We start from the raw sequence: 22,650 nt of genomic DNA, 5'->3' as shown, positions 1-22,650 counted from the left end.
CTTTCCCAGCAGCCAAACAATGTCCCTGACACATTTAAAATATTAATTACAAGTCTGTTTTGGTTTATACAAATTCTAACTCAAAGAGCGCAAAAGGAGCTTATACCTAGTTTTTATTTACACATATCTAAGTATAATTTGTTAAAAATAGGGTCAACCCTGGGTATCCGAGTAATTTTTTTTTTCTTCAAAATGGGTGCTATCTGTACTTGACTCGGGACTAAAGATTATTCACTGGGACACACAGACCCTACAACTCAAAAATCCTCAATAAAGCTTTGGTATTGAAGGCTTAAAGTCCTCTTCCAATAACAGGTGAAATGGTTCTAAGTAATGTCAAGGGATGTGTAAGCTCCAAGATGCTACCTGCCACCCCCACAAAGGAACAGATTTCACTCTACAGGGAAAACCCCTTCTGAAGCCCTGTCAGAGGCCCTGAAGAGAGACGTGAGTGGGACAGCTGAACAACAACAAAAATCTGAGGCATGAAATCAAGCAGAAAAATTAACACCAGGAAAAAAAAAAAAGTGTTCCTCTTATTGATTCTGTAATTGGCAAAGAAAAGAGTTATTTGCTTTCCTAGTATTCTTTATATTTCGTATTTTTTCAAAAAAATCATAATCTGGTTATGTGATGTGAAGGAGCAATTATATATATATATGATACATATATATATAATTCCAAAAAAATATATACGTATTTTTTGCTTTAGATATTTTACTCCCCAAAGGACCAACAAATCCTTCACTGTAAAATACCAACTCTGTGAATTAGAAAAACGGTTTATAGTAGTTATAATTATTGTACACACACTCTTGATATTTTTCTATGTGCTTTCCACTTCTTTCATGACTAAATGATGGTCTCATCATGTGATTAATATAAGTGGTTGAGACATATGAACTACTACTACTTTATAATTAACAAATTTGCTATAAATATGTTTGCATAGATAACTTTAGCAAATAATTTCTTTAGATGCATGTGTATGAGGGATTGTATGTATGTATTCCAAAAAGGAGGCTGTCAGTTTAAGGATATGACTGATTTTGCAGCACTTTTTCTTTTCTTTCTTTAAGATTTTATTTATTTGACAGAGACAGACACAGCGAGAGAGGGAACACCAGCAGGGGGAGTGGGAGAGGGAGAAGCAGGCTTCCTGCTGAGCAGGGAGCCTGATGCGGGGCTCGATCCCAGGACCCTGAGATCATGACCTGAGCGGAAGGCAGAAGCTTAACGACTGAGCCATCCAGGTGCCCCACCAGCACTTTTTCTTTTTTGTTCACTATTCACCATGGATTTTTACAAAGATTTTTTTTTGTTTTCTAAAATAAAAAAATGGATGCTTAATTTTGTCAGTTGCCTTTCTGATATCTTGATAGGAGCATTAGGATTTTTTTTTTCTTCACCCCTTTCCTAATTAACATGGCATATTTTGGTTTTGTTGTTCTTAAACTAGTCCTGCATTCCTAAAAAAACCTAATTTAGTCAGTCACAGTGATTAACTCTTCGGGGACGTTGCTGTTCTCTAACTGCTACCTTTTTAGTTAGGAAATCTGACGATCATACCATCTTGTCCCATTTGTATTATACAGAAAATGAGCTCCTCCAAGTTTCAATTTTTTTCCAAGTGATTTCTTTGAATCTAGCTGTTTTAAAGGACAAGAGAGAACTTCTTGTTTTGTTGTTTTTCTCTTTTATCACATGAATTACATCAGTAGAAAACTGATTTTGTTAATCTTTTAAAAGAACCAAATCTTGATTTTATTTATGGGCTTTAAGGCTTTCTCATTAATATTTCTTTCATGACTATCTTTATTATTTAATTTGTTCTTTTCGGTTTGTTGCTGTGTTCTTTTTCTAGATAATTACAGACTTTTTTTCCTTATTTTAGTACTCAGAATAAAATTTCTTAAAACTTTGACATACAGCATATAAGGTATTATTTAATAATGTCTTTCATGCTGTTCTCTGTATTTTATGATATTCTATATATTTTCACTCTAATTCAGTTGCTACTTAGGGCTTATCAGCTTGATGTTAATTATATTTTCAACATTTCTTTAAATAGGTAATACGTGCACCTGGTAAGAAATTCAAATTCAAAGGGAGAAATAAGTCTCCCTTCCACCCTATTCCCAGTCCTCCAAGTCTCCCTCCTTAGAGGCAACCACCTGTGACTAGACTCTTGAGTAACCTTCCAGAGAGATTCATGTATATACAGATGCACATGAAACACATGGGAATACATTATATGCCCTGTTCTGAGCCTTACGTATAAGCCTTTGTAAGAGAATTGGTCACCATTTAAAAATGGCTTAGTACTCTTCAATTATGTATTTTTAGGTCCAATTTTATTTCATTATGATCTATACAGGTGGTTCTAGAAATTTCTACCTTTCTGAGTTTAGTAGAACTTATATATGACATAGCAAATCATCAACTTTATCAAAGTACATAAAACTTTTTAAAAAGTGTATTTTCCTGGCTTTATATTTAATTTTCTCCGAATTCCTGTTAATTGTATTAGTCAAGTTAAAACACTTTTTTCTTGGTATGCTTACTCTTTTATGATGGTGGAAATTATTTTCCACCAAAATTATATTCCTATCCATTTCCATGGATACACACATCCATGAGTACTCGGTAGGTCCTACAATTTACATGAGTCCAGCAAGGTCCCAATTATCGAAAGGATAATTAAGGAGGTCCTTTTTATTTGAAAACAACTCAGTAAAAAGCAGGATGTATGTGTTTTGTTATTTCAGACATGTCGAGCCAATAAACTTTTCTTTCAGTGTTTATTGTGCTTTTATCACTGTCCTTATTGATTCTCCCCCAATACATCTTAGTTTTAAAAAATCTACTTTTTCAGATAAAACTTTAGGTCGTAGCCTTTTTATACTTATGGAGTGGGAGGTATGTGCCCAGTAACTTACAGAATAATTCTTTTAAGCTTAAATGGTTTACTACTTTGAATAAATTAGACTTTACTTCATTTAAACTCAGAGCGATGGGTTTCTATTTATAATTACATTCCAAACATCAATGACTTAATAGAAGAGTTTTTTCTAGTGTCTGCAGACGGAGGGCGGCTCACTGGCTCCGGGGCCAGGAACGGAAGGCAGATACTGAAGCCTGCTTCTGATTTAATGCTCTAGCATGCAGAGGAACATGCCCAATAACCTGGCACCAGTTTCCAAAGTTGGGCTAGGGACATTTCAGAGTGGAATATATTTTGTAAAAGGTGACAGCTGTGCTAGATTAACAGGGGTCATGGTATTTCATTTTCTTATACTCCGGGTACCTCACTCAGGTAATTGGCTCGCCGACAAGAACCTAATTTTCCCTGAACTCCATAGTTTAAACCCCTCCATAAATCCTCTTAATCCAGCACATACACTATTTACAAAAACCCCCATGATATCATCAGTTCCACAATTCAAAAAAAAAAAAAAAAAGGTCACATTTATATAAATACTTAACATGAGGTAGGTATTCAAATACAGGTAACACACAAATGCCTTACCAAAACTATCTTTAAAGATTTAATTGTAAATGAACGGGGAGTATGGAGTATGAAGTCCCTCTTCCATAAAATCTATTTTTAGATCTTTCAACCAGGAAATGGCTTTGTTATTCCCCCACAGAGCATTCCTGAATCACAGCTTCATACAGACTAACTACATAAAAATCGACAACTGAAAGATACATAGTTTCTAATATGACTCCTGAAATTCACCATGTCAGTCCTCAAAGCCCTCCTTTAAAAAAAGTGTAATCCAAAATTTAGCGTAATTCAAAGTTTCTCTAGGTTTAAGGAATATTCGCATCCAGTTTTTAGGAGAAGCACACATGTCTTATTCCCTCGCTGCAGTACATAAACTCCCTACAGCCCCCTCAGAGGTGCAAGTGTGTCTATCTCCAGAGAAAAAGAAAAACACAGCTCAGGGTTGAATGAGACTAAGGCTAATAGAAGAATCAGCATATTGAATTAGAAAACCTGCAAAGAGATGTTTCCACGAAAGAATGTATGAAAGTGGTATGTGACTAGTTACCGCACAGATTTTTCTACAGTTTCTTACTTCTGCCTCCAGACATCACAACAGCACCCAAACAGGGACATGAGCACAACACTGTGCAGAGTTTCCCTCATCCAGACATCTGATAAGAGTTGCTTTCAAATAAAAAGAACCTCCTTAATTATCCTTTTGATAATTGGGACCTTGCTGGACTCATGTAAATTGCAGGACCTACCGAGTACTCATTATACTTTTCTAATGATCCCTCCCATTCATACCTAGGAAATCACCAAAAAGTAGGAGAATGCTTAAGGGGCTAGGATTCTTGTACTGAGTAAACTCAGACTTCCTGTAAAATTCTTCAGTAAGGAGGTACAAGCAGTCAGTAAAACCAGCACTTCATTCATTGTACTGTTCATCTTGGTCTCCATGTCAAGGACAGTGTTCTATCAAATGAAACTGTGATATAATAAGGGCCTCCTATCAACTCCAGCACCAAAGCCCCTCAAGGAGGGTCCAGAATGGATGGACCTTCTCACCTCATACAGTGGATTATGTTATTAGTGAGAAGGAACGAAGTTTCCATTGCCAGGAGAGGCTGTGATGATTACATTAGTTCCTCTGTAGAACAGTCTGGTTAGTAACCAGGAATAAAAATAATAAATGTATTAATTTGATGTTGTTAAGGGAAGAGATAGCAAGTTACTTCTAGGAAGTTGTAGACGACCAAGTCCTAACGAAGAGTGGGAAAAAGAGAAGACGATAAAAAGAGGACCCCAGGAACTCATGACACTTAAATTTCAAATGCCCAACCAAGATTTGGACGTGTACAGGTAATTCTCCAAACTCTTCCAAAAATATGAACAACTGAATTCACCATTCTTCAAATGAATGCCACCATGCCTCAGCAATCAGTAAGTGCCCTTCAGTATTGGAAACTGAAGTAACTAATGACATTGCTTTATACTGAAATTATTTTACAGAGAGGAAAACAGGGGGATGAAATCCTCCCGTGTATCAGGTGACCCCGGAAGTTAAGTATGTGAACCTTGACACACCCATTAACCTACAGAAAAGTCGCCTCAGAAGTGGAATGATGGGTACTCAGTGAGATCAAACAACTATTGAATAATTCTTCTGACCTGCAAAATGAGAACGAAGTAGTCTACAGGTTTGTTTCGCTGGTAGAGGTAGTATTCTGGGGCTTTCTTGTTCTTCTCATCATACTTCAGTTCCTGGATGACATTGGGGTGCTTTAGCAGCCTTAGAAGGATCTTCTCTGACATCTGGGATGGGCTAAATGCTTCTACTTCTATAGATATAAACACAACTTGATATTACACTTCAAATGGATGGAAAAAAATTATACTAGTGATTAAGGAGTTTAGAATATAAGAATACTCGGAATAAAAGCAACACAGTATGGAGTAACGACACTTCCGTTTGGTGATCCACTGGGGGCAGATTACCTGGGAGAAATTAGAAAATGCCGAAGTCTCGTATTTGTTTAAATGCTTCCTTTTCAACCTGTCATTGGTTTCAGTTCTTATAAAATTACTCTAATTTTCTGATACAAATCACAGTCAACCAGAAGCAGGCTCCTGACTGCCAGGACACCCTTCGACAGGCCACAATAGTCTGACTGTTCCACAACAGCCGAAGGAAGAAGCAAAGGTCAGGAAGCATCTAGGTGTGGGTTAGTACCAGGTGCCCAGACGAAGTGCTCATTCTCCCACTCCACTACCTGAGAGAGTCTGGGAACAAAGGAAGGCGGAGATTCAGAAGAGAAGCAAGGCACGTGCACACAGCGACATGCACTCCAACTTGCTAACTAAAAAAATTTTAAAATGCGTATCTGTATTGACAAAGGAATCCATTTTATTTCCAATAACAAAACTCAGAATTACTGGCTTAGGGTCGCTCCTACTGAAAGTGGACTTCACGGTACCTCAGAGGTAGAGTCGGAGAACATTTAATGTTAAAGTATGGCTCTGAAATGATGAACAGTATTACCAGATTCAGAAAAATAAGTTAAAGATACTGTTTATATGTTTAAAAAATTGTTTTCATGAGGTGAACCGTAAGTTCTGTACTAGCTTCTGTATTAGCTTTGATAATAACAAAATAAGGTAGTACATTGTAGAAGTTTTGGAAAACACGGAAGAAGATAAAGAGGAAAAGAAAGTTACCTATGAACCCACCAGTCCGTCCCTCTGAGCGGCTGGTGAGCACGTGTGCCTGTGTGGACGTGTGTGTGTGGATGTGTGTGTGTGTGTGTGGACGTGTGTGCGCGCACGCACGAAAACAGTGGTCTTACAGCTTTGTGTTTTTTTCTCACCTCACATTAAATTATGAGTATCTTCCCATGTCAAAAGTATTATATTGTGAGCATTTCTAGGTCTTAAAGAGCACATAATATTCCATCGCATGGCTACTGTTAGCCTTCTTTTCGAAATATTTTAAGTATGCTGCATGCAGCTGAAGGGCCCTGGATGCCCATCGTGAACACAGACGTCTTCTACAGGCCACTGGGTACTTTCCGATTTTCTTAGGTTTCCCCTGGCCAACAGAGCTCACCCTTCACCTAGAGAGCCACTTGGGGATGTGAGAAGGGTTAGTCAGTCTCTTAAGTCCATTCAACCTTGACCTTTCTGGAGCAGTCAGTGCCGGCTGGATTGGTGGTTTTAATTAATGTGAACGCTTGCCTCCTGGAATGGGCCCAAGTTAATCGGACTTGAAGAGGCCATCGAGAAATCCATGTCAAAGCGCTTAGAGTTTCTGATTTCATCGACATCATCAAAGATAGATTTAATTCTGAAAAAATCTATTTTTCTTCTTTGCAAATCATAGCACCCAGGTCACCACTGATGTCCAGCTGTTCTTCCAAGGCAAGCTGGAGAGAGAATTACTCAACTGGCCGACACACAGCCAGGGGCTGTCTGATCTGCACTGCCAGCCCACGCCACCAGCGGGCTCTCCCCCGGACCGAGCTGGAAGCAGATGACCTGGCCTACGGTTCACATGCAGTGTGGCACTAACATTCATCCTTACCTTTCAGACCAATTTTAAGTTACTGGTCCACCCCTGGTAAATGTCTCAGAGGGTTCATGCCGACACTGAACACAGGAGAGGAGAGAATTTAAAAAGAAAAAAACAAAACAAAACAAACAAAACAAAAAAAAAAACAGAAAACAAAACACAAAAGTGGCATTACTTATCACCCCATTTCCCGGTCTCCACCCCCAGCCCACCCCAGGCAGTGGTGGGTGAGAAACACGGTCCAGGGTTCGTAGAGATCTCAAACTGCGATAAGCGGCACTTGCCTGTTGCTAGGAAACGGTGCATGGCCAGGAGAAGCTGGGGTGATATTTTCACCTTCATCTCGCTGTCTGTCTGTTTAAAGGCAGAAAAGTCTTGCTTTCTTTCCCGATGGGCCACTTTCTTTTTCGTTCTGTTATCAGCTGACAGAAGAACAAGGAAAGATAAAAGGAAATGCACTCGATTAGATCAGGGCTCTTTCTGAATGAAAAGGACGAAATCTGCTGCAAAGGCTAGACTACCTCCAGACCGCGGGCACTCTGCGCACCAACGCCCCTCGGACAGGGGAGGAGAGAGAATCCTCGTCAAATCACTGCGGCACAGTCATGACCCAGTTCAAAGTCAGGCAACCAGTATCAACGATAAACATGCTCCACGAAGGTCTTTAGAGCCCTTGTAAGTACACGACTGGGCAGCGGGGACGAAACCCTCACACAAGCCGTGTAACCCCAGAGCAACGGTACGCAGCTCGGAGCGCACACCGTCTCCTGCTACCCGATGTCACCATGCTGCGGGGAAGAGTGATCGCTGGGTGACAGAGGACACAGGGAAGTGTGCCCTGCCTTTCAGAGGCTCCTAGCCTCTGCCGAAACAGGGAAAACAAACACTCGCACAAAACCTCTTCAGAAACAAGAAAGAATGCTTTCGTAGAACATTTTAACAATATCTGTTAGCTTCGTTTCTAGCCCAGACCCTGAGATCCTCAAGGTCAAGCAAATATGAAGAAGGTCATCCAGAGGAGAGGTCGGCATACTTCCTTTGTCAAGGGCTAGGTAGTAGTTCAGGCTCCGGGGCCCATACAGGGTCTGTTGTAACTGCTCAACAGTTTTTTTTTTTTTTTGCTATTGAGCAAAAGCAACCATATGTAAATGAATCAACATGGCTGTATGCCAATAAAACTTTATTATGGACATAGAATTTGAATTTCATATTATTTTCACATGTCACTAAGTAATTATTCTTTTGATGTTTTTCAACAATTACCAAATGTAAAAACAAACAAGAATTCTCAGCTGGTGGGCTATCCAAACACTGGTGGCAGCTACGGGCTCCAGTTCACAAACCCCTGATCTAGAAGGTGTCTAACACAAAACCTTTTTTCCAGTATTTTTCTCGACAAAGAAATGATCAAGAAAAAACTTGGTTAAAGACAAGACCTCAATCGCTCACTCCTTTCCCGAGAATCATGAGTCCGTGCATTATTACCATTTCATGCCTACGGCCAAACAGACTAATTACCAGGCTTGTCCTGGGGAGAGGGAGAGGGCAATTGTAACTTATCATTTTCTTCTGTCTCAAATTCTTTTCAGAATCAGACAGCATAAATCAACACCGAATTTCAAAATAATTTTCTAATGGCAAATGTAGTCATCAGGCCTGATCACCTGTCGACCTTAAGAATATACCTAAAATCACGCATTCAGCATTCCACCCAGTAAGGCATGATAGGCAACAGTTCTGTGTGCAATTAGTCTAATGGAGGCTTAAAAGACATTAACTGAAAAGCAAACATAAGATCTCCTACATGTCTTAATGATCCTTCTTATGATGAGTACTACCCCTGAGGAAATGAAAAAATATAAAAAGACACACTTGGTATTAAAGTCACTGTAAGGAAGGATGAAAAGAATGTCAACACACAAATAACAATATTCTTTATTATGTGACCTCTGACTACTCTCCAAGTTTCAAGAGGATAGAACACAATAGGAACTGATGATTTTAAAGAACGCACTAATATATATGTGAGGATAGAGTAAGGTACATTTTTAGAAGCAAGTCACTACCTAAATATCAAGTTTATCCTTCTAAGGGTACATGGAAGACTCTCATTTTTTAAAATGAGGAACATTCCCATCTAGCGGACTGAATAAAAATCACTCTATTTCGGGGCACCTGGGTGGCTCAGTCGTTAAGCGTCTGCCTTTGGCTCGGGTCATGATCCCAGGGTCCTGGGATCAAGCCCCGCATCGGGCTCTCTGCTCAGCCGGGAGCCTGCTTCTCCCTCTCCCACTCCCCCTGCTTGTGTTCCCTCTCTGGCTGTCTCTCTCTCTCTCTGTCAAATAAATTAAAAAAAAAAAAAAAAAATCACTCTATTTGAAGCAAGGCAGGCCTTGTCCCAGGCGCCCCAGGCCATTTGAACAATCCATTTCCCTTCTAAGTCATGTCTTAAAAGCCAAACAGAATAAACAGAGCCCAGGTACTCTTCTCTGTCCCACCTCTGAGAGTCCCAAACATCTTCAGGCAAAAATGCACCTTTCCCATTATTAATCTCTTGAAAGGGTCCTGCTTTACTAAGAATGAGGCTGAAGAAAAAGGTTTAAACTCCACAGTCCAACAATCCAGTTGTGGACGTCAATGAGACAGGATTCAGGTTCAATACTCAGCCCAGGATCAAGTTTACCCCGCACGCAAACACCAGTGAAGCCTCCCCTCCCTCCGCTCCAAGCCAAGTGACTCCTACCCGCTTCACCCCTTTCCCCTGCCCCCAAAAGAAAAAAGAATAGCAGAGAAAGGGTAAAACACATTCTTATTGTGTACCCTACCCTGTCCTGCTTCCTATCCCTCCCCCTCCCCGCCACTGCCCCACAGCAAACCTACACTCACAAACCTCACCCCCACCCTGGCCCGTGGGTTCTGGAACAAGGACATTTAAACAGCTGCAATCCATCAATCTAACAAATCCTCCTCACAAGTACTTGAATTGGGGCCTTATGCAGAAAAAGAAGTTTATCTGAATACGATTGCCTTAGTTGTGGAAAATAAAAATGTAGTAAAGAACGATTCTTTTTCCACACGTAGAATTAACGTAAAAACCACGAAGGGAGTTTTCTGTTCAGGGCAAGTAACGCCCTGATCCATGGTTAGAAGAAGCTGGCTTTTAAAAAAGCAAAAACAAAAACAGAACACTGCCACTCGACATCACAGGACCTGCCTCTTCTTCCCCCCTCTGATGAAGGGTCTGGAACACACGGCTAAGTGGTCCAGAGCCCACACACACAGCAGGTAATTAGAGACAGAGGCAAGTAAGCCCTGGAGACGTGAGAGGACTCACGAACGAGATGACAGAAAACAGCCAAGGTTCTGAAAAATCACACTCAGAATACTCACTGTATAAATCTGTTTCATCTAGAATCTCGGATTTGATGATTTCCTCAATCACGTCTTCTAATGTGACGATTCCCAGAACTTCATAAAATGGGTCCCCTTCTCCCTCATTGTTCACTCGCTGCACGATAGCCAGGTGAGATTTACCTTTAAAGAAAAGAAATCAAAGTTTAGGAAGGAATTTTCTGAATTTCCTGAAGGAAGTTTTGTACAGGATTACGTTAAAAATAGCGGCAAACACAGATACCAGATGATCCAAGTCTGCATTTCGGCGTTTAAACATGGTGCGAAATAACCACGAGCAAATGGAAAAGTTTCCCGAGCCATCGAAAGCAAGATGATTGAGCCAGAAGAGCCTCGGCTTCTACACACGTTGGCTGCACACATGACCATTTGCTTCCTCATGGGCTTGGTCTTCAATCATGTCAGCCCTTCCTTTGTGACCTTATAGCAACTGCTACTTTACTTCAGGAGAACAGTTCTCCAAGTGTGGCCCGTGGACCCTTAGGGATGCCCAAGACCCTCTCAGGAGGGCAGCGAGGTCAGACTATTTCCAGTGGAACACTAAAATGTTCCCAGCCTCTTGCACGGTGCTGGTATTTGAGCCGATCAGCCAAAGGCGCCCGAGCACAAAGCGAGGCAGTGGGAGCAGACGTATTCTCCGCCACCACACGTGCACAGGAAAGGGGGGGGGGGAAGTCCATTTCTCTTCAGAATGTCCCTCGTGAAGATGTAAAAATTAATTTCATTAAATCTTGACCTTGAGTACTTGGCCTTTAATACTCTACGTGGCAAAAGGAGACCCACCCTAAAACACTTCTGTCGCATCCCGAGGTACAATAGTTGTCTTGAGGAAATGCACTTGCACAACTGTTTGAACTGCAGGTTGCGCTAGCCACGTTTCTCACTGGATGTCATTTTTACCTGAAGGATAGGTACCAAACTGATGGTATTTAGACTTGGATATCTGGCAAATATTTCTTTGAAAATGGACAAAATGAGCCTGCAACCTTAAGGAAAACAACAGCAGTATTTGCTAATGATAAAATTTAAGCTTTCACGGGAAAATCGGAATTTGGGGAAACTTGTATCCACCACAGGCCTGAGAACTTCTTGACAAAGAGTTTTCTGATGAGAGAACAAGTGTGAATTTTATACTGAATAATGAAATGGGTCAACATTTCAACGATCTACGTAACTCAGTGAACCAGTATTTTCCAAATGACCATGGTAATGATGAGGTTACCAAATCATGCACAGGTAAACAATCTATTCAGAGTACAAGACATAACAGATTCTTTTTTCCTCTCATACTCTTTTTATATTTTTTAAAAGAAGTTTTTATTTAAATTCCAGTTAGTTAACATACCGTGTAATATTAGTGTCAGGTGTACAATTTAGTGATTCAACAACTCCATACAACACCCAGTGCGCATCACCACAAGTGCTCTCCTTAATCCCCGTCACCTATTTCCCCCATCTTCCTGCCCACCTCCCCTCTGGTCACCATCAGTTTGTTCTCTATAGTTAAGAGTCTGTTGCTTGGTTATAATGATGGATTTCTTGAACTTTTTATTTTGGAATAATTTTAGATTTACAAAAAAGCTGTAAAGACAGTACAGAATTCCTGTGGAGCCTTTCCTCGGTTGCCCCCATTGTTGACATCATGCATTACCACACCATATTTGTAAAACTAAGAAACTGACAATTGATACAGTAAATTCCAGACTTATTTGGGATTTCACCAGTTTTTTCTATTAATGCCCTCTTTCTGTTCCAGTATCCGATCCAGAGTACCACACTGCATTGAGGTGTCATGTCTCCTCTGGGTTCTGACAGTCTCTTAGTCTTTGCTTGTTTTTTTATGACCTTGACAATCAAGGAGTACTGGTCAGGAATCCTGTAGAATGTCCTTTGATTTGGGTTTGTCTGATGTTTTCTCGTGATTAGACTGGGGTTCTGGGTTTTCTAGTTACATCATATCAGGGCTTACACGACAGCCACGTGACATTCTCGAGTTTCTCCACTGTCAAGTTACTCATTTTTCTTCTTTCCCTCATTCTATCCTTTGGAAGCAGGTCATGAAGACCAGTCCACCCTCAGGGAGGGGTGAAGGGTAAAAATGAAGCTCTTCTTCCCGGACTAGGGGAGTACCTACATATATTATGCAGAATTTTCCTGTAAGGAAGATTGCAGACCAAAGGATTTCAATTTAACAGTGCACCCAAAGTCCACTGGTAGTTTCAGATTCTACACAGCAACTAACCTTTAAAAAACTACCACTTGTGGAGTTTTGGTATAGTATCAAAGGAGGATATTCCCAATTGCCCAAGAAGGCTGTTAAAATATCCCTCCCCTTTCCAAATACGTACCTATGGGAACCCAGATTTTCTGCATCTATCTCAACTAAAACATATACTGCACAGACCGAATGCAGAAGATGATAGGAGAATCCAACTAGGTAATAAAGATGCAAAAAAGTAACACAATTGACTTATTTTTGTTTTGGAAAAGTGGTTTTTAATAAAAATATTTAACGTTAATGTAGTGGACCTATTATTATCCTTCAAAAATGAATTAAGAGGCCCAGGTGTTTTATATTACTCCATTTTAATTTCAAATACAGTAAATATCAAGAGATAGAACCCACATAAACAGAAGTTCAAGGGTCCTCAGCAATTTTTAAGAGCTTAAAGAGATCCAAAGACAAGAAAGTTTAAGAACAGCGGCTACAGAAGACAGCCAGAAGGGCAAGGGAAGAGCAGGTGCCCCGAAGCTGAACAGTCCTGGATTGGAACCCCAGCACGGCCGCTTCCTCACAATTACTAGCTGTGTGATCACGAGCAAATGACAGAACTTTCCTGAGCCCCGGTCTCTTAAAACCAGGCTAATGATAACTGCTGCCACATACAATTGCTGTGAATATCAGAGACAGTGTCAGGCATCCAGCAAGGACAGTGGCTGGGAGCCCCTGAGCAATCAATAAATGGTTAACTCTTCCTCTCTTTTTAACATTCTTCCTCAGTTCTAAGACACCATCAACTTACTACCAGCTTATTTGGAGACAAGAAAACCCACTATATTAAAAGCACACCATGATTAAAAGATGCATTTCCCTTTCAGAAAAATCTTTTAAGATAATAATGCATCTCTCAAATACCAATATTGGTTTTCCTAATCCAAGGCATGTGAGGCATCTGAAACAGGTCCTTGAGTTAAGCCAAGACGACATGATCTGAAAATTTCATGCTCCATTAACATGTGTATTACTTTTTTTAATGACAGGGTGGGGATTCTTTGGGGCGGGGGGGCGGGGGGAGTCCTTTAAATAAAGTTTACTTAAATCTTCAAATTGGGTGAGTTCACCCAGACACAACCAGCTAGACAAACTAAAAATATTCTCTGGGGGCCAGGTCTGATCAAGTTCCCAGCACTTACTCAGAAACTGGCTTTGGTTTTGTAGGTTTGTTGGCCCTTTTCTGCTCTGCCTCAGACCCCTTTACAGGCATCAAGGAAGCCTAGAAGCTTAGATTGTTAGACAATTAGGCATCCTAACAATTTTCATCCTTAGCGTGCTCATGCTCAAAGAATGAAAATATTTTGAGCAAATGAGACGAGGAGGGAAACTTATCAGCAATAGATATAAACACTCATCAGGTCACGTCACTGCTACCCTGGTCCATTCAGGCCGGTCACTTTCTCACATCTGCTTTCCCAAGGACCCAAACATAAGCAGTTAAAAATTCTTGGTGAATGCTGTCTGTCGAAAGTTAAATTCTTTTGCTATTCCCAGCTTGTGATCATTTAAAAGGAATTTTCCAAAGCAAGGTCTAATATTAGACTCAAAATGAAGTTTCCATTCCACTGAGGCGCTATTCTCACCAAAGTAACTACCGCATAATCAGATTGTCTTGGAGCAATTCGTTTAAATGCAGATGGACATACTTGAAATACCAGCTCGATAGCACCAGCAGATCTGACTGGAAAGGGCCATACTCGAGGAGAAACTATTCATGTGAGTTAGGTTTCTTAGACTGAAAATTACTAAGTTTTCTTCCAAGCTCACTTGTAGGCTTTCAGCCCCCCCACTTCCAGTGTTGAAACTTCTGCATCTGCCCCAGAGCCACATTCTTTTAGCTTTGCAATTCCTAGTGACAAGTCCTGTTTTCTGAACCTTCTTCCAGGTAAGCAGTACAAAAGAGAAAAAATAAAAAAAAGACAGCCCTCCTGTCGGATCACCCTTCGAGGGGAGAGCAGGCCGGTGCCTGTATCCCCCACTTTAACCATTTGCCGCAGCGAGTATGGTCTTCAGGCTCAGCCATGGAGCGATCCAAAGGAAAAGGTAAACTTGTCAATAGAGAAATTCTAAAAATGGAGTTCAAATAACATCCTTTTTAACCTGAGTGTGGGAAGAATTAAGTCAGGATTAAAAGCAGAAAAGCAACTTTGGGGAAACTAATGAGAGGCTAAGTAAAAAACTAGAAAACATTATGAACTAGTGGATACTTAGCTTCCAAAGAGATGAAAATATAGCAATCAGCAAAATATGTAATTACAGGCATTAAATAACACTAGAACTTTTTATTATCAATAGATGATTAAACAAACTTGATAAACTGTGTATGGAACAAAGCATACATGGTGTCACGATTAGGACTTGGAGAGAACCCTTTCTGGCGAGCTGGAAGAGGTTTTGTGGTATTCCAGGCACTTCAAACTGTCGTGAAATTTAAACCCCTAGCCTCTCTTCCTCCTGATCTGGTTCTAGAAATGGAGGAAAAACAGGTCACTAAGTCAGGCTTAAGAGAACCTAAGCAGGACTGTATTCTGACTATAGGGTTCTAGGAGACATCCCAACTCAAATCCAGAATCGCGAGCAAGTTATTAGGAGGTAGTAACCTAGATTGTTCATCTTTCTTTAACTGCTGTGTGTTCAAGGCAGGGCACTTGCACAGATGACTTTGGAAGCACCTGTCTCCATGATGAGATGGGCTAAATAACCATCTGTACACAGTAAAACGAGCCTCACATTTCTGCCTCCTCCTGTTTCTCCCACCTCCCAGCTGATTATTTGCATATTCCCTCTGGATTGCTAATCCAGCCCAGCATGGTGGCAGGTTGGCACCCCCGCATCTTTTAACCTTGCCACAATCCTGGGCTCAAATTTTAAAAGACAGGTACCAATTGTATGTTGTTGGAAATAATCGGGCAGGACAGTGATGAGGCTGACCAAGGGCTCCTGATGAAAATAGGAACTCGTCTGCTCTCCTGCAAGTTGGATGTCAGCAAGAGGAAATGCAGCAGCAGACAGACTAGCTGTCTAGATGTAGCGAAAGAAGAAAGCCAAGAGAGTCGATGAAGTAGACTGGAATCAGGAACAACCTGACACCGCTGTGCTAATAGACAGTGAAAGCGAATCATCCAACAGACCCATTAAAGTAAGCACGAGGCAAACAGAGTCCGTGGGGCCCGAAAAGGCCACTTAAACAGCAGGAAGAACACAAACAGGAAGATTCAATGAGGAGAAAGTCAGGCCAAACACTGTACAATCATCGTTACTGCTACGTTGCTCAACTCCAGGGGCACGGCTAGCAGACAGCATGTGGCCTATTGTTCCCCTGAAGCGAAGCGATGCTGTAGCCCCTCGCTAACCAAAGGTGGGGCCCAGCAAGCATGGGATAGGCCTTCATTTTTAAAGGATTCTCAGTGTAGCAAACAGAACAGTTGTAACAAGTCATTCAGCAGGAATCAATAAAGTTCCTAAGAGTGAGTTCTCTGCAACTAGCACAAAATGGGATGGAGGAGGTTTGAATGGCCATACTGAAGTTCTCCCCAAGGACATCAGTTTTTGGATTAGTGGCCAAGAAGTCAATCCATACACTTTAAGTATAACCAGAATGAGCCCTGTTTTACGAAAAATGAACAAACGGATCAAGTGAGATAAGTCTATGACCATAATCTGTAATCCATAAAACACAGTGCTGTGTAAGTGTCTAGTGGGGGAGAGAGACACTAAGAGGAAGAGACAACAAAAAAGCATGTCCGATTGGGTACAATGAACCGTGGAGAACAAAGAGGGGCAGAATGATTTAGTACAGGATGGGCAGGGAAGGGCCTCACTAATAAGGGGACATCTGAGCAAAGCTGAAGGGCGTTGAGGAGCCAGATGAAGCAGACAGGGGCCAGGCCGGGTGTGACAGGCGGGAGGAATAACAGAGGCCCTGAAGAGGGAGAGGTCGGAGAAGGCAGGAAGGCCAGTGTGGCTGGAACAGAGCGAGCAAGAGGGAAGCAGGCAAAGAGGTGCAGGTCCTATAACCATTAAAAAGGCGGTAGCTTTTGCTCGGAGACAGGAGGTCACTGGAAGGTTCTGAGCCGAAGAGTGACATGACCTGGACTGTTTTAGAAGGATCTTCCTGGCTGCCGAGGTGAGAAGAGGCTTGGCAGCTGGTAGGAGAAGGATGGCAGTGGGGAAGGGCTGAGGCTGGGAGAAGGGAGAGCCAGAGAAGTTATTTCAGGAATCTAAGTGAGAGGGGAGGGTGGCTTGGAGCAGGTGCTAACAGTGGAGGTGACAAGTACTTAAATTCTAAGTATGTCAGATAGAGCCGGCAGGTTTGGCTGATGGACTGAATGCAGGGCAGAGGAGAGAAGAGTCAAGGCCAGCTCTACGGTTTTCCAGCCCGAGCCATGGGAAGGAGAGAGTCGCCATTAGTGAAGAGGGCTGCAGCAGGCCCATGTCTGGAAAGGGTGAAGTCAATCCCATTGTAGACAGGCTAGATGAGAGATGTCAGCGGGTACGCAGAGGAGGAGAACGGGGTTTTGGAAGCCAAATTTAAGAAAACAATTTCAAGCAGCAGAGAGGACTCAAAAGCACCAAATGCAGCCAAAAAGGTCATGAAAGCCGATTACAGTGACAAAAGATGCTCAAGAAAGCAGCACCTAAGGATTGCCGCCCATGCCCAATGTCCAGCGTGAGTTCCGCTCCGACTCTTCTTGCTAACGGGGAGACACGAATTGCTTCTGCCAAGGGGCCTTAACCAGAAAGGCCTGGGCCGCTAGGACAGAACTGGGCTTTCCTCTCCAAAGTAACGCCTCCCTCTCCAAGTACCCACTTCTAGAAACGATACCATTCGATTTCCAGTCACCCAGGCTTAAAACTCGGAAACTGCCTTTGCCTCTTCTCTCCCTTTCTCTCACCTTTTTCCTCTTCCTTTTTCATGAAGCATGAATACACAGAGTACCTAAGATGCACAGATCAGTACATCTTCACAGATATACAGACCTGCAGAGCCACCGCCCAGGAGGACCAGCGGGTCACGGCAGAACAAGGGACCAAAGGGGGTGAATGAGGCAGGAGGCTGGAGCGGAGCCCAGAGCAGGGAATAGGGAACCGAGGTGGAGAGAAGTGCCTAAGTAGGATAAACACACTTCCGGTTCCAAGGCAGATACAGGCCCGCCTGTGGCCTCCCTGGGAAGGCCTCCATTCCCCAACCCCTTCTCTTTGTTGACAGCGGATCCCCCCAGAATAGAGATCCCAGTGATCCAGCAACATGCGAGCTCACGATGATTAAGTGGGAATATAACCTCAGAACAAGGGAAGTGATGCTCGTCCTGTCTTCAGCCACATCTGCATTATTGTGTTCGGGTCTCGGTTTTGTATTTTACCAGAGGCAAACTGAGGACAGAACTACCAAGGTCCTGGAAGATGTATAAACCATGCCACGTGAGGCACAAATGGAGAGAACAGAGACATTTAGCTAGAAGAGACACCTGGGTGGGGATGGGACTCGACAAAAGCCTACAAGTCCCAGAAATGGAAAGCCATCATTGGTGCCTGCGCCCCTCACCCAACAGCTTGTTACCTGTACTCGTTCCTCCATCTTCCCCGAGGTTAACTGTCCCCTGATGAGACCTTCACCTTCTTGAAGACAGGGGCCTAGGCTTTATGCATCTTTGTATTTCCCTCCTCCCAGCCCCTGCCAAGTCTAGCACATCCCCTAACACCTGCCTCTTCCCTGCTCCTGCAAACCTAAGACTCACTGAGTCCCAACACCGGTTCCGCGGTGTTCATTTCCCATCACCTGCTGAGCGAAGGAGAAAACCTGGAATAGTAGGGCTCAGAGGCCATCAGAACCTGGCCCACAGCCCCCTCCTTCCACCTCTATCTCCATACTCCTCCTACGCACTCACCAGCCAGCAGCTGACCCGATTTCCTCCGGTTGTTACCATGATGGCTTTACTCCAGCTCTCCTCGCAATCCCGATCCTGGCAGTCCTTGTCATCGCTGCCCCTGCTTGGAACTCCTCTCCAAATGGCACCTTTCCCAGGAAGCCCTTCCTGGTCCCCAACGGTAGAAACGGTCTTTTCCATTTCTCAACTCCTGCAGCGTCCTCTGCATTTCTCCTCAGGCATGATCACTTGCTGCCCCGTAGTAAGGGGTGTCATCTTCTTTGCTAGACTGAGCTCCTCGCTTCACACCCCTCTCCCACGGCACCTGGCTGATGCCCACCCCACCTCACCCAACAGGTAGGAAGGAACACCTCTCAGAAGGGCTTGGCCATCACAGTACCCCAACCCCTGCACTCACTGCCACAACACGCCCCTCTGGGGCTGCCCCATCACAGCCCCCCCCCCTCCAGGCTCTGCACCCACATTACTTTTAACCATAGATAGGTCCTTTCCCCTATCCATTTCCCTCTCAATTCAACAGCTACACAAAAAAGTACCCTGAATTATAAGCCACATTACACAAACATAAAGCCATTTTCTCATAATTTTTACAAGTAAAACAGGTGAATTCTTACACACGCCTTGTAGGTCTTCTACTGACTAATGTGCTTAACAGATACCATGTAACATGAGAACAGTGGTTAAACTTAAGGAGAAGAAACATAATTTCATTTAAGGAGCTTTATTACCAGCTATTTCTGTACCATTTAAAGCTAAACTGAAAACAAGAAATTCGTGTGTGTGTGTGTGTGTGTGTGTGTGTAAGTACTTATTTTACCTTACCATCCCCACCAGAGTGAAATGCATTTTTTCCAGTTGAATTTTCCCACCATAAAATACACGAGAAAAATGTGACACAGATCTTAAAATAGTCCTATATAAACAATACATGAGTATATATATAGAAGCACTTGCTGTATATAGAAATCACTGGTTTTAAGTGATGATAACTGTTGCTATTCTGGGAGACAAAAGCCCCCTTTTACCAAAAGTTTTACTACTTCCAAAAATTCCTGTGGCCGACCAGTAAGTGGCTGCCCGAAATCTCTCTGGCGGGACAGTTCCTCCACTCCAGACATGTGGGGTCATCTCAGTCACCAACAACCTCACTCCCAGTTAGGTCATGTCTGCTGGGGGGGTTGGGGTGGTTTACTGGGGTCGAACATGGAATCATGGTTCCCTAAAATATCTGAGTTGGGGGGGCTGAGGGTAGGGTTTTATTTGACACATGATAACATTTCCTAATAGGACTACTTCCCGGATAGAACTCTGAAGTTATCTACTATCTCAGATGATAGAGCTTTCCGGGAACGGGCCTACTATTCATTGGCCAAACTCAGAGTGAGGAGGCTGCCACTCACTGAGGTCCTCAGGCCCAAAAGGACTTTTTTTTTTTTTTTGGCAGAAGCAAAGCAAATGCCTTTCCAGAAGCTGACTATGGGGTCCTGGGCACTGTGCAGAGAGCCCCCAGTAGTCAGAACACACAGGCCAGATTTACCAAGGCCCAGCTCCGATGATGGACCTCCAGTTGACCTCCCTGTGTGCTTTCCGTATCTGCTTAACATCTAAACAGAGCTTGGTTCCACCTCCCCATTCATACCTGTAGTTTCTTATTCTATATCCCTAAAATACCAATACCTGAAAAAGAGAAAAAAATCAGGTTGAAAATATCTTTTAAGACATTTTTAAAGGAATTGTGTCTGTAAGATATCCCTGCAGTATTATTACTGACTCAGGTTGGATTTCCCTTCTCCATACCAATCTCTCATGCAGTAAGATCAGAAATAGCATAGGCTGAGAAAATCCAATCCATGTGGTTCTCAGATCTTGACCAATGTATCAATGGAGATTTGGGAAAGGTATGGTTGCCTCGAAGGACAACCACATTTACATGTTAGGAAAATCCCTGAAATATACTAAAGCCACAGATACCTGCCTGGCCAATTATAGGCACACAAATATTTATGGAGTAAATCCACAAGTTTATCTAAATCCTTTGAACATATTTTTTATTTTCCATCTATACAATTCTCTGGGCTAAAATATATATATATTATATGTATATATGGTATTTCACCTATCCTGAAACTACCACTTGCATTTTTAGAGGTATCTTCTGGACTCAGATTTTGTCTGGCATTAGTTTTTAAGTTATAACCACCTCTTCTCTTAGTTATTGTCATTGTAGAGACGCCATCTGTTTATGATATGCCCGTTAATATTTCATCTGAGAATTTAATCTTGATTTTTTTTTTTTAAGATTTTATTTATTTGACAAAGAGAGACACAGCGAGAGAGGGAACACAAGCAGGGGGAGTGGGAGAGGGAGAAGCAGGCTTCCCGCGGAGCAGGGAGCCCGATGTGGGGCTCGATCCCAGGACCCTGGGACCATGACCTGAGCCAAAGGCAGACGCTTAACGACCGAGCCACCCAGGCGCCCCTTAATCTTGATTCTTGACAAAACTTTTTTTATATTTAACACTACACATTCAACTGTCACCTCCAATTTTCCTATCAGGCATACACTCTTCCACTCATCAAATCTTTGTTGGAGTAGGCTTTATTCCTGGCAGAGAATTTAGGTGTCTACCTCCTTAAGGAGACTATTTTTTTTAACGAATAGAAAGTGATTATTATAAAATGATTATTTGCTTTATAAAACGGATCACTGTTATGTTAGGATTTCATTTTGAGATAACTGTATATTCATATGCAGTTGTAAGAAAGAACAGCAAGATCCCATGTATTTTTACCCCGTTTCCTCAATGGTAACATCTTGCAAAACTATATAGCACAGGATCACCACCAGGATATAGACGCTGCCTCAGTCACGACACAGAACATGTCCCGCCCCACAAGGATCTCTCATGTTGCCCTTTCACAGCCTTGCAGACTTCTCTTCCCCCTCCCCCAAAGAGATCATTTTAACAGTTTCTCTGGTGAAATAAGTACTTAGTTTCCTACTGGCAGTGACACTTAAGCTTTAGCTTTTAAGTTTAAGCAAATGTTAAAAACCTCACAAAATGGGGCACCTGGGTGGCTCAGTTGGTTAGGCGACTGCCTTCAATCCTGGAGGTCCTGGGACCGAGTCCTGCATCGGGCTCTCAATGGGGAGTCTGCGTCTCCCTCTGACCCTCCCCACTCTTGTGCTCTCGCTCTCTCTCTCTCTCAAAAAAAAAAAAAAAACTCACAAAATGGTCATCAATAGGAAAACATTTTTCAGTCAACAAAAACTTGTTTTACGTGCAACTTTTGAAAACTTAAAAGCTGGGGTGGGGAGGGTCTAATCCTGACAAGATTAGCTCGCAAGGCTTCCCTGGCTGAGGCACACAGTAGGCGGTTATGGAACTGAGTGCTCAGATAGGACTGTTTTTCAAGATCAGTAGAGAAATAAGCCCGGATTTCATGAATGTCTGCAGAGGCATCTCGACGCAGTATCATTTTCCATGTAGCTCCTCTTCGGTTTCTCTCGATGGGATGGAATCTTGATGTGTCAACTTGGATAGGTAACAGTCCCCAGTAATTCAATTCAACACTAAAAACCTAGGTGCTGCTGTGAAGGGATTTCACAGACACAATTAAGTCCCTAATAGGTCAACTCTGAGGGTGATTACCCTGGGTGGGCCTGACTTGATTCACTGGAAGGCCTTAAAAGCAGGGTGAAGACTTCCTGAAGGCTAGAGGAAGTTCCACCTGTCAGAAACAGCTGTAAACCATGCCGGGGTGGGATCTTCCCTACGGACTCTGGACTGTCTTAGCCTCCACAATGACCTATGCCTGTTTCTTGTAACAAGTCCCTTAATGAATATTATGAGTGTGTGTCTGTCTGTCTTCTACTGGTTCTGCTTGTTGGATAGACTCAAGAGCCACAACACAAAGGGATTTAGAAAGCAGATACCAAAACAAAATTAGGATTAGACCAAGTTTTCATTTCTCAAACCCGAGACAATGGATGATTGTCTATGAAGACAAACTA

General features: G+C 42.5%; 1 protein-coding gene across 3 annotated transcripts in view; it reads right to left on the bottom strand.

Moving 5' to 3' along the window:
* The window catches only part of CNNM2 (cyclin and CBS domain divalent metal cation transport mediator 2), a 149,676-nt gene that overhangs the window by 21,961 nt on the left and 105,065 nt on the right, over window positions 1-22,650 (bottom strand). For 2 of the 3 annotated variants that reach the window (XM_032423213.1, XM_032423214.1), the window contains exons 2-4: window positions 10,452-10,595; window positions 7,346-7,483; window positions 5,165-5,334 (exon numbers count right to left, since the gene is read on the bottom strand). In XM_032423213.1, coding sequence (XP_032279104.1) covers window positions 5,165-5,334; window positions 7,346-7,483; window positions 10,452-10,595 — 452 coding nt within the window. The other variant, XM_032423215.1, reaches the window with a different exon arrangement.

The sequence above is a fragment of the Phoca vitulina genome, unplaced genomic scaffold (assembly GCF_004348235.1).
Source record: "Phoca vitulina isolate PV1807 unplaced genomic scaffold, GSC_HSeal_1.0 scaffold28, whole genome shotgun sequence".
Lineage (NCBI taxonomy): Eukaryota > Metazoa > Chordata > Mammalia > Carnivora > Phocidae > Phoca > Phoca vitulina.
The sequence above is the reverse complement of the archived record's forward strand: the minus strand, read 5'-3'. Positions and strand labels throughout refer to the sequence as shown.